Consider the following 10,679-nt stretch of genomic DNA (forward strand, 5'->3'; position numbering starts at 1 on the left):
CAGCACCGCCCGCCCCGCGCCCAGCATGCCGCCAGCGCTTCCACTTCCGGCAGGAGCTGCCGTGACGTCCTTCCGGCCGCCCCGACCCGCAAACTGGCCTTAAAGGGGCCGGCGCTGCCGGCCCCCGGGGCCACCGCCACCGCACGTCGGGGGGCGGCTGCTCTGTCCCCGGATGCCTGGTTCTCCCCCAGCCCGGGGCGGCGGGGGGGAAATCTCCCTAGAGCGCAACGCAACCTCGTCCCATTTCACAGCTGGGCAAACTGAGGCCGGTTGCCCAGCAAGTCGCTGGCGGACACAGCCCCGCTCCTCGACCCTCGGGCACCCCCAGGATGGTCGATGAACCCCGGACTCCCTGCTCCACCCAGTAGGCAACCTGCTGCCTCCTTGACCTGGGACCTCGTGGGCCTGCAGCGGGGTCCCGACCGCCCACAGAGCCAAAGGGCTCGCGTGGAGCGGGGCCGGGCTTCAGAGTCAGCCTGCAGCTCGCGTCGGCCCAGCAGGACCCGGCCGTCCCCGCTCCACGGCCACCGCACGGCATCCTTCACCCTGAGCCCCCCAAGCGGCACGCTCCAACCTCCCCGGGCTCGCCCTGCACCCATGACCCAGCCCCGCCGCTTGCACAGCACCGCGCCCCAGCTGGCGTCCGGCGCTGGAGCCCACGTCCTAGCACCCAGGCGGTCGTGCGGGACGTCAGCCCTGCTCCCCAGGGTTTGCACATTGGTAACGTCAGGGCCCGCTAGCAAAGCTGTAGTGACGCCCGGGCAAAGGCAAGGCTGACAGCGCTCGTCACCGGGAGCCCAGGGGTGCTGCCAACCGGAGGAGGAAGCTCTGGTTGCAAAGAGCTCCGAGTCGATCCCATGTCTTTTATTAGACCCACTCAAATAGTTGGAAAAATTATTTTATTGAAACAATCAAATAGTTGGAAAAATCCTCCTATCTATTACACAAACTATTTGAGCTGGCATAATAAAAGCCAAAGGACCTTGTCCACCTGCATCCACACCCAACACCCTGATTGCAGAAACAGCAAGCGGAGGGTCAATCATAGAAGTAGGATCGAAGAGGACCATATAGATCTTCCCGCCTGGACAGGAGAAAAGACTCCACTCAAATGCGTCCAGCCAGGTAGTCATCAAGGAGGACCAGGTGTTGGCAATTCACTTAAGGAAGTTACAAATAAGGAACCAGAGGCCACCTTCAGCTGGGTGGTGGGTGTTAGCTGGGGAGGGGCCTCTGTCCGGATAAGCCTGGTTCCTGCAGTGCAGACGTGCTGCGGAAGCAACGGTCAGTACAAGCCCTCCTAAGCTCCAAGGGTAGATGCTGGTTTGGAGCCACCTTGTTCTCTGCTCTTCAACCCCAGCCCCCCCTCGTGACACTACCCTGCCTTCTGATTCCCCTGCCAGGTATTGGGGGCTAGAGCCCCTTGTGACCATATCTTTCTTTTCAGTGCTGCTTCTAAGGACTTGTGCAAACTGGACACCGGCTCCCAAAGCAACACCTCAGCCCCCAGCAAGCAGCTCTCCCATCTTGCTGAGCAATGGAGGCAAGAAAAGCCATGGGACAGGATGATGCTGAGCTGCCCAAAACCCTCGAGTCCCTGGTTTGTGTGAATCTGGTGGAGGAGCAGAGGGGGGAAGGCTGCCTGGGCTTGGATATAGGACAGTAATTGCAAGCACTGCTGCCCATCTTTGGGGCAGTTCCCCAGTATCTGAGGGGCCCAGGGTAAAGCATCTCCAGGCTGCAGCTAAGGGCTTGGTGCATGGGTGGGAGTCGGCTCTGCCTTGTTTGCAAGCCCAAGGCACCCAAGCTACTTTACCCTCCCCAGAGGGTTTAGCACTGCTACTGGTCAAGACCATGGGCTCCCTTGGGAAGGCTGCCAGGGAGGTCTGCCCCACAGAAAAGCAGTAACTGGTGCCACTTGCTGGCCCCCAAGGCACCCCCAGCTCCTTGCTAACTTCTCCCCCAGGTCTCAGAGGCTTCTCTATTTCTCTCTGCAGTCTGAACGCATCAGGGCCCTGCTAACGGTGCTGGAAGCCCAGCAGCAACGGCTCCAGGAAAAGACTGCCAGCCTTGACCTGCTGATGACGGAGCTTGCGGAACTGCGGGCCTCTCTCAGGGTTGAGTATTGCCGTCTCCATCCTCCCCGTCTGCAGGGAGCAGGGGTGAGACCAGCCACAGGCCACTGAGCTGCAGGCAGGAAACCTGCTGAGCCCCAGGTTGCAGCGCCCTGACCCCAGAGCTGGGCACCTGGTGAGGACACCCCATGCTACTCTAGCTAGCATTAGGGGAACTAATTCCCAGGCTTGTGGTTCAATTTTTAGGCACCTGCTGGGATGGAGAACAGCTCCTTGGTTCTGCAAGAAGAGAAGAATCACCCCTGAAATGCTAGCTGGGTTGGCCTGGCCACCAGCCTGTTGCTGGAAGAACCTTTCACATAAGCCCACTTGCTCTCTAGGAAATATGTGGCCCTTTCTCTCTTGAGCTCTGCTAAGCTGGCTTTGCTTTGTCCGTTGATGCTTGCAGTATGGAAATAAAGTGATTTATGTGCCCCTTTGCCACTCAGAAAAACTGCAGCCCTGCCCCAGCCAGGAGCAAGTTAACCAACCAGCCCCTGTAACCTGTGGGCAGCAGAGACTTGCTAACCTTCTTTCATTTACAGCCTTGGAAAGGGAATTTCCCTTCCTGCCCTTAATTTTACACTAGAAATGCAGCAGGGCTAGGCTTGTGCACTGCGTCCTGCCCACACTATATCCGTGTTCCTATCTCCTCCCCACCTTTTTCCCTGCTATCACAGGACTGAGCCAGCCCTGAAGACCAGGGGTGCTGTGCAGGGAGTCCTCCCTTGCAGTGGAGCTCAAGCTACTGCTGCTCCCTCCCCGGAGCTGCACCCATCCCAGGGAGAAGCTGGAGGGCTAGGGCCAGTGGAGCAGAGCTCTGCCCTGCCTGCTGTTCACTCCCTGCTTGCCAGCTGCACTAAGGCTGCTTTCCTGGAGCGAAAGACAAAGAGCTGGAATTCTCCTCCCTCCCTCTTCTGGTCCCTGCCTTTGAAAAGATGTTTGTGGTTTTTGTGGCTAGGCAGTGCTGAGAACCCTGCTCTGAAAGGGGCAGGATGCTAAACACAGGCCAGGGCTTTGTGTACACCAGCAGCTGGCAGCTCACCTGTTGGTGTGGGGGCTTTGGATCCCCAGTCAAAGTGCCTGATTTGAGGCCTGCATGGAGCCCAGGTGGGTGCTGCACTGCTCAAGTCTGTCATTGGATCCAGCCCCTGGACTGCAGCACTTCTGGTTTGATTGGGGGGTGAGGGCAGAGAGAAGCTCCAGGGGGATGACAGGCCAGTGCTCAGGGTGCTGCGTGAAGGTGCTGGTTGGCTGGGTTCAGACCTGTCCTGCCACATGCCGTATGTTGGGGGGTGCATTCAGCCTCCATGCAGCAGGGACAGCAGGCACTTCCCCTTCTTCCTGAGCTATTCTGGGTGCTCAAGACTCTGAAATTCCAAGGCAGAGACTGCTGAGATTGGTTTAAGAAGCCTCTCCCTCCTAGCTCGTGCCCTGGGGAAGGACCTGCCATATCTGGGGTTTTACAGTGAGTCTTGTTTTCTGAGCAAAACCCATTTAAAATCTGTGAAGCCTCCCCAGACAAACCAGGCAGGGTGCAGGCTGGTCTACAGCCCAGCTCCCAGGGACATCTGCCTCTTCTGCTTTCTATGGCCACCAGCCTCCGAGTCTCTTGGTCACTGAGCTGTATGCAGGAAAGCACATGGGAGCCCCTTTTCTGGGGCAATGCAAAAGGCCCCTGCTCCTGCTTTCCTTCCTCCTACACCTCAGAGTAGCAGAGCACATCCTGTTATAATCAGTGGGTTTGGGGACAGTGAGCACAGCCTAAAGAGCTCTGAAGGCTGGGCTTATTCCTCTGTACCCCAGCACAATCGACTGACGTGCATGTACTGACAGCAGGATGGTGGCAGGTCCAAAGCCTCAGCTATGTGCATGGGCAGAGGTGTGGTGCACCCACCCCTGAGGAAAGCCAGTGCCAGAGGAGGTGTAGGGGGCTCTCACCCATGCCCCAAGGCAGGATCCTGACACCACCGGGTTTAAATAAGCATTTAATTAGGATTCCATTAGTATTAATATTGCTTTCAATTCCAAAAAAGTTAATTTCCACTTCTTAGCAGATATCTCAAAGTACAATATTAACTTTATACAAAATGAGCAATTAAGCAAACACCATTATTCACATTTTACATTCTTCAAAAATACAAATTCATATTTACTCTTTTTGGGGTTTTGGAGATGCTCTTCCTTTGGAAGTACTGTACCTGTAACTGACATCTTCACATCGCTCAATGCACGCACATGTGTTCCCATGTTTCAGAGTTAAATAAATGCCTTTAACACCAGACACGCGCTCTGGAAAAGCTGATGTGTTTGGCTTTAAAATCATCTCCAAGACCACTGCCCAGCTCCTAGCATGTGTCAAACAAAACAAAAGCAGGAAATAACTCTCACAAGCACAACCTTGATTTCCCGGTGCAACGATTCTGCAGAGATCCATGCTGAAGAGAGTGCTCAGTAGCTAACCAGGGTTGCAGATAGCATGGCCACCCGCCTCCCGTGCGGGTGCCAGCCTGTGTAAGATGCAACACAACTGCAGCTTTTATTCTCTGTTGAAAATGAGGGTCAAACAAATAGCTCCAGTTTGTAAGCCGGTGAAAGGACGTGACAATACACAGCAAGGGGGGAAAAAAAAACCCGACCTTTTACGCTGAATACTGGCAACCGGAACTACGAGACTGCAAAAAACATCCCCTTGATTTTGCTGAAAAAGATCATATGAAAACATTTCTGGTAAGAAAAAGTAGAAACTGCATTTCGTCGAGAAAGTATACACTGCATAACGAACCAAATTTTGGCCAGGTTGCACACCACCGAAAGCATGGTGTGGGATTTTTACACTTGTTCCGAGAACACGCGCACACGCACACACACACGCAGACTATGTACACGACTACATAAATATCCAGTTTCATTTGCATTTCTCAGTGCAGACACAGAATCCAACTTCTAGAATGGGTGGGACAGACCAAGACACGATGCAAAAAGTTAAAAGTTCAGCCCTGTCCATGATATCGACTACAGGTAACATTTATAAAAACTGGACGTTGTTTCCAAAATATGTTAAGGAGGAAAAAAAATAGACCAATAAAAATTAGGCTGTCAGGTATCTGAAGCAGTATTAAAGATGCATTTTTTTTGTTTTTTCTTTTGTTTTCGTTGTTTTTTTTTTTCCTTACAGCCAAATCTACTCTAAATAGCCACTGTTCTGCCCAGCTAGCTCTTGGTAATAATACTTAGCACTTAAATAGCACTTTTCATCTGGAGATCTCAAAGCACTTTACAAAGATGAATAAACATCCTCCTCCCTTTACAGATGAGGAAACAGAGGCAGAGAGATAGCAAGATTAAGTGACTTGCCCAAGGCCCCACAGGTATTCAGTGGCAGAGCTGGGACTGTTACCCAGTGTACTGCCCTCTGCACCAGACCACGCTGCCTCCCCGTTGCAGTTGCCTTCTGTATGTCACTGTTAAGTAGAGAATGGTTTTTAAATCTCCAAGGAACTCCAAAGGCCAATCACAGCTCGAAGAGCTGATATCCCCCGGCAGTCCCAGATCCGCACACCGGGCATCAGTTCATTTTCCAAGCCTTCTTTCTAATTGATGCAGGAAGAGAATTGTAAACAGTTTAACAATGTTGCTGCAGTTTCCAAACACACTAGCTTGGACTCTGCGGGAGAGCCCCTCTCCGTGAAATAAGGCAGAGAACATGACATCGAACGTGGTCGGGAGGAGAATCTCTGGAAGGTGCAAAATGCCTGTCTAGGAACAGCTGCTTGTCACTTCTGCTGGGGGCTTGCTTGGAAACTAGGGAGGAAAGGATCAACGACAGGTGGACCCAGCTGCAAACGCCCATCGCCTCCAGCCGAAGTGACACGCAGCTCATCAGAAAGCACGAGAGAACGGGCCTGCCAAAGCACAGTGCTCTCCGTGGAGGTTTTGCATAGATCAGACGTTTGCTAAGGATGCATAATTTCACTTCTGTACAGAGTAGGGCGACAGGTCACTGAGCTAATGACCGCACAGATTCAGTTCTTCAGACAGACACAGACAGACAGACAGACTGACCACACGGGACAAAGATCTTTAGCTACAAGTATTGCACCGAGATAAGTGCTCAGTTTTGTACACCCCTGTTAACTTTTACTCAGAGCAAAAATAAACTTTGGGAAAGTATATACAAAAGAAATTGCAGCAATCGGGTTAAAGATAAAATCACCTAAAGTGCATTACAGATACCAGCATGAGGTTCCTCAAACTAGTCTCTCTGGACACAGCCAGCACGACGGGAAGTCACAGCCCTCTCCCTACTTTGTTCCACGTGATGCAGTACCAGCGTCTAACATGGGCTGACTTCTTGTCCCCAGCTGCCTCTACGACCTACACGTGTGAAGAGCAGGCTCTCCAGCCCCCAGCTGCGTGAGGCGAGGTTGCTGGCACCCCTCCTTGGCCGCCAGGGCTACAGGTGTTAGTAGTTAGACCTGTTCTCTGTCCTATTGTCTTTGTACCCCACTAGTAGCTACAGGTAACCCAAAAGCTACCCCCTCCCCCCCAAGGAATCAACCAGGAAGCGCTTTCACACACATCAACGCAGAGCAGTGCAGTTTTGCTTCGCAGACACACAGACAGGGATTCGTGGCTGGGGTGCAGGACATGGGCACAGCACTGCCAGCAGAGGCCAAAGCACTATCACAGGAGAACAGCCTCCCTGCGTCCACCAGGAGACCAACGTGGGGCCTGCTGTCAACAGAGGGGAGGGAGCCTCCAGCCTCAGCTGGGACTGCAAGGACCAGCCCCTGGCCAGATTCTCCTCTTCCGCAGCAAGCCCACCAGGGACATCCCAGCAGGGTGCAGGGACTGGCTATGCATTACCTGGAGCAGCACGGGGACTGGCAGGCACTGCAGCAGCAGGCTCAGACAGACAAGGCATGACTGTACATCTTAGCAAGCAGGCCAGAGGTTAGAAAAGCAAATGCATTGGCAAAGCAGTTGCATCAGAGCTGCGTGGGGACAGGCTACACCAGATGCTCTCCCCTCCCTAGCTCCACCCAAGCCGAAACTACAACCCGGTGCCAGATGCATGTAGACCTGCTAACCCCACTTGTCTGGGCAGAGACAGAGCCTGCGACACACTGAGGACCTGGGGATGAGACACCGCACTTGCCAAGGCTGAAGCTATGAACTAAGAAGAGCAGAGCTGTTACACACTGCTCATCTGAAGCAGAGAGCGCACGAGAGGGAGGGTGCTCCATCTCACTGCTGTTGCCCACTGCCTTTCTAAAGGAGTCTCCCATTTCAAAAGCATCTGGGGATTTTCTTCTTGGTCTCTAGCGCAGGGGGATTTCCAAGGATGCCACTAGAGCTTTATTACAAGTGCATATGAGTCAGCCAATTAAGCAGCCTCTACACTGCTGACTGCTGTTTAACAGCAGAAGTGGAAGAGACCTCTGTATTACCCTCTTTGGAGCAGACAGCTTGTGTTTGCCTGTCAGCCTGGCTCCACTCTGCCTGGACCCACAGCGAAGCCCTCTTCAAGAAACTCGTCTCTGACTTACTCCACTGTGAACTGGAGCAGCTGAAGATAAGGCTCAGCTAACCCTGCTGAATATGGAAGTCCTTGGCTAGAGGAGCAAGAAGAAAGGCTGCGAAAGGGCTGCCAAGTCCCCCCACTGTCCAGGCTCCCAGATGCAGAGCCAAAGCCAAGCACAATGGCACAACTCTCATAACTGAGCGGAGACAGGCAGGGGTGCAGTCCCCTGCTGCGGGCAGGCACTCCCAGGGTGGATTCCTGCCCCTCACCCAGCTTTCATCAGGTGCACAGATGATAAGCGAAGCAGCAGCCAAAAGCAGCCCCACTCTCCCCAGCAGAGCCTGGAAAACACAGGGCCGAAACAGAAACACCCTGTACATCTGCTAACTCATGTTGGACATGTCAAACTCTAAGCACCACCATGCCCCACACACTGCCCTGCTAGCTAGCGCCTGCCAGGAGGAAAAGCTGCCAGGGACTTTCCAGTTCGGCTGCCCTCCTGGGAGCCCTTCTTGCCAGAAGCCCTAGTGCACACAGCACCCTTGTCGCAACGGGATGCTCTCCTCTTCCCACCCTGAAATGGGGCAGGCCCTCCAAGGGATAAAGGCCAGTTCCCTTCAGCCCCCTTCTCTCTGCACTTCAACAGCAAGTTCACCCATCTCACTTTGCACCCTCTGGTGATGACATGGCCCCAGCTAAGACGTTAGTTCTGGCACTGGCTCTTTGGAGAAGGGCTTTCAATCTCCAGGATCCTGGTGCAGACACCCGGGAGAAAGGCGTGGCCATGCTGACAGGGCCCAGCCAACAGAAGGGCCTGAGCCCCACTTCCACCAGCCAGAAGCACAAGTGAAAGGGAGAGGAGTTTGCAGCCCTAGAACTAAGGAACATAGCTGCTCCACATCATTGGCTTATGGTCGTATCACTAATTCTCACTAATGACAACACTGTAAACTGAATAAAAACTATTTAATATTCTTTCCTTTAACACAAACGGACTGACAGCCAAAGCCAGACAGATGGATAAAATACTATAAAATTACATCTTTTAAAATAATGCAGCATAAATAAACCATTTAAAATGAGACTGCATTTATTGCAACATTACAGGCTTTTTGGTGGAAGGGGAGTTTGTGTTTTATTTACCCTGAGTAGGTTAGAATCTAGAGTTTCAGTTTGATATGAGAAACTACTAAATTGTGTAATGCATTTTAGTCAAGAAATAGTCCCACACACAAGAGAGCTGGCATTGCAGTAGGTTGGAGGCAGATTCAGACAGGGATTATAGAGCTAAACAGAAAAAAGGAAGCATTTCCGGAGAGCAAGAGGACAGGCTCGCTGAATTTGAATTCACTGAACACTGATGAGAATCACTGGGAACAATTTCCTAGAATCATCCTCAACATCAGACCAGAGCCATCGGTCAAAGTGTTGTGCTCAAGGCTGATTCATGCTGCTCTACCTATCCAAGAGATCTTAGGTCATTCAGATCAGTCACAGAAGCAGCACGCACCAATACAACTACATTCAAAACTCACCGTGCTCCTCAAGAGGCACATGGGCTCTGACCAGGCAGAGACTTTGATCCCATTTCTGGCTCATGAAGCTTATTTTCAGCCCTCACTCACTCATCGGGAGCACAAGCACCTCACCCTCAAGTAAACTCCCCCTAAGTTCTTGCTGGCTTTAATAACGTTGTTAGCATAAAACACCCAGGCACCATCTGCCAGCTAAGGAATGGGGCAGGGATCCCAAGTGTGGTAAAAGCATCTTAGAAACTGTCTCAAGTCGAGCTCCAGGGAAAACATTTCCTACTATAGTAACGCCGTCTTTTGCTACAGAAACTTCCTTCTCTGGGCCCTCATCATAGTGCAGGGTTAGTATCAGACACGGGAGATCACCGACCCAAGGAGTTGTAACAAAGACCCACTTGCTGCCAGTACCAAAACCTTAAACATAACAGTGATGTGCAATTGGAGACTGACTGGAACCTATTACCCCCTTTTCTCTTTCTAATCTGTATGCAGACGAGTAACCTTAACTTCCATGTTCACATATGACAAGCAAAAGTGACAGACAGTGCAGCCAAAACAGTTCATATATAACTTAGCTTTTTTTTTTTGCTTTTTTTTTTTTTTCCTTAAAGACAGACCCCCAAAGATGGATGCTTTTGGGACGTGACTAAAATGACATCCGAGAGGCAGAAGTAAGCCACAATGCTTCCAAAGAGGAAGGGGGAAAAAGATGCTTGATTCTTCAGCTTCTTCTAACAGGGAGGACATTACCGTCCAGGTGCAAGGGAGAAGAACCAGGAGCATCTTCACTTGGAGAAGCTGCTGTTCAAACCCATTTCTTCCTCCCCCTGCAGTAGTGCTTCAATTGGAATCAGGTTGGGTGAGGTTACAGGACACTGGAGGGACAGGAAATCCGATACATCTATGGCACTTAACGTTTCATGCTGCGAGTCTGAAGGGTTAGCTACCTGACCGCTTCGCTCACGCAAAGAGGAGGAGGAGGAAGGAAATGTCTGAGGCTGCAGCTTAGCATCTGGCTTCTCTGAAGGTTTCAGCTCAGGTGAGGAGCACCTCCTCTTACTTGTGGCTTTGTCCTTGGCAGCATCCCGGCAGGCACACTGACACTGGCAGGCCTCCTCTTGCTTGATGATGATGACAGGAACGCTGATTTGCTGCACGGAGTTTCCTGAAGGGGAAACAGGAAGCCCAGAAGAATTTAGACTGCATGCTCTTCATTGTAGGGTAACATGCCCACTCTGCTCACGCACCACTAAGATGTGGGAGGAAATGGGCACGCTAGAAGGGAGGGATAGGCTGCAATTGGACCTGGACAGGTTACAGGAGTGGGCGGATGAGAACAGGATGGGATTCAACACCGAGAAGTGCAAGGAGCTGCACCTGGGGAGGAAGAACCAGCACCATACCTACAGGCTGGGGAACTCCCTTCTCGTCAGGGCAGAGGCAGAAAGGGATCTTGGAGTCATTCTTGATGCCAAAATGAACATGGAACGACAGTGTGGAGACACG

The 10,679-nt window shown here is 52.1% G+C and overlaps 1 protein-coding gene across 2 annotated transcripts in view; it reads right to left on the reverse strand.

Annotated features, from left to right (window-relative positions):
• Nucleotides 1–4,089: 4,089 nt before the first annotated feature.
• MTF1 (metal regulatory transcription factor 1) overlaps nucleotides 4,090–10,679 on the reverse strand; it is a 26,982-nt gene continuing 20,392 nt past the window's right edge. For both annotated transcript variants that reach the window (XM_019547911.1, XM_019547910.1), the window contains exon 11: nucleotides 4,090–10,338. In XM_019547911.1, the coding sequence (XP_019403456.1) occupies nucleotides 9,959–10,338 (380 nt within the window). In that variant the 3' untranslated portion in view covers nucleotides 4,090–9,958. The remainder of the gene's footprint in view (nucleotides 10,339–10,679) is intronic.

This window comes from Crocodylus porosus, unplaced genomic scaffold (assembly GCF_001723895.1).
Source record: "Crocodylus porosus isolate Cpor-Errol unplaced genomic scaffold, CroPor_comp1, whole genome shotgun sequence".
NCBI lineage: Eukaryota > Metazoa > Chordata > Crocodylia > Crocodylidae > Crocodylus > Crocodylus porosus.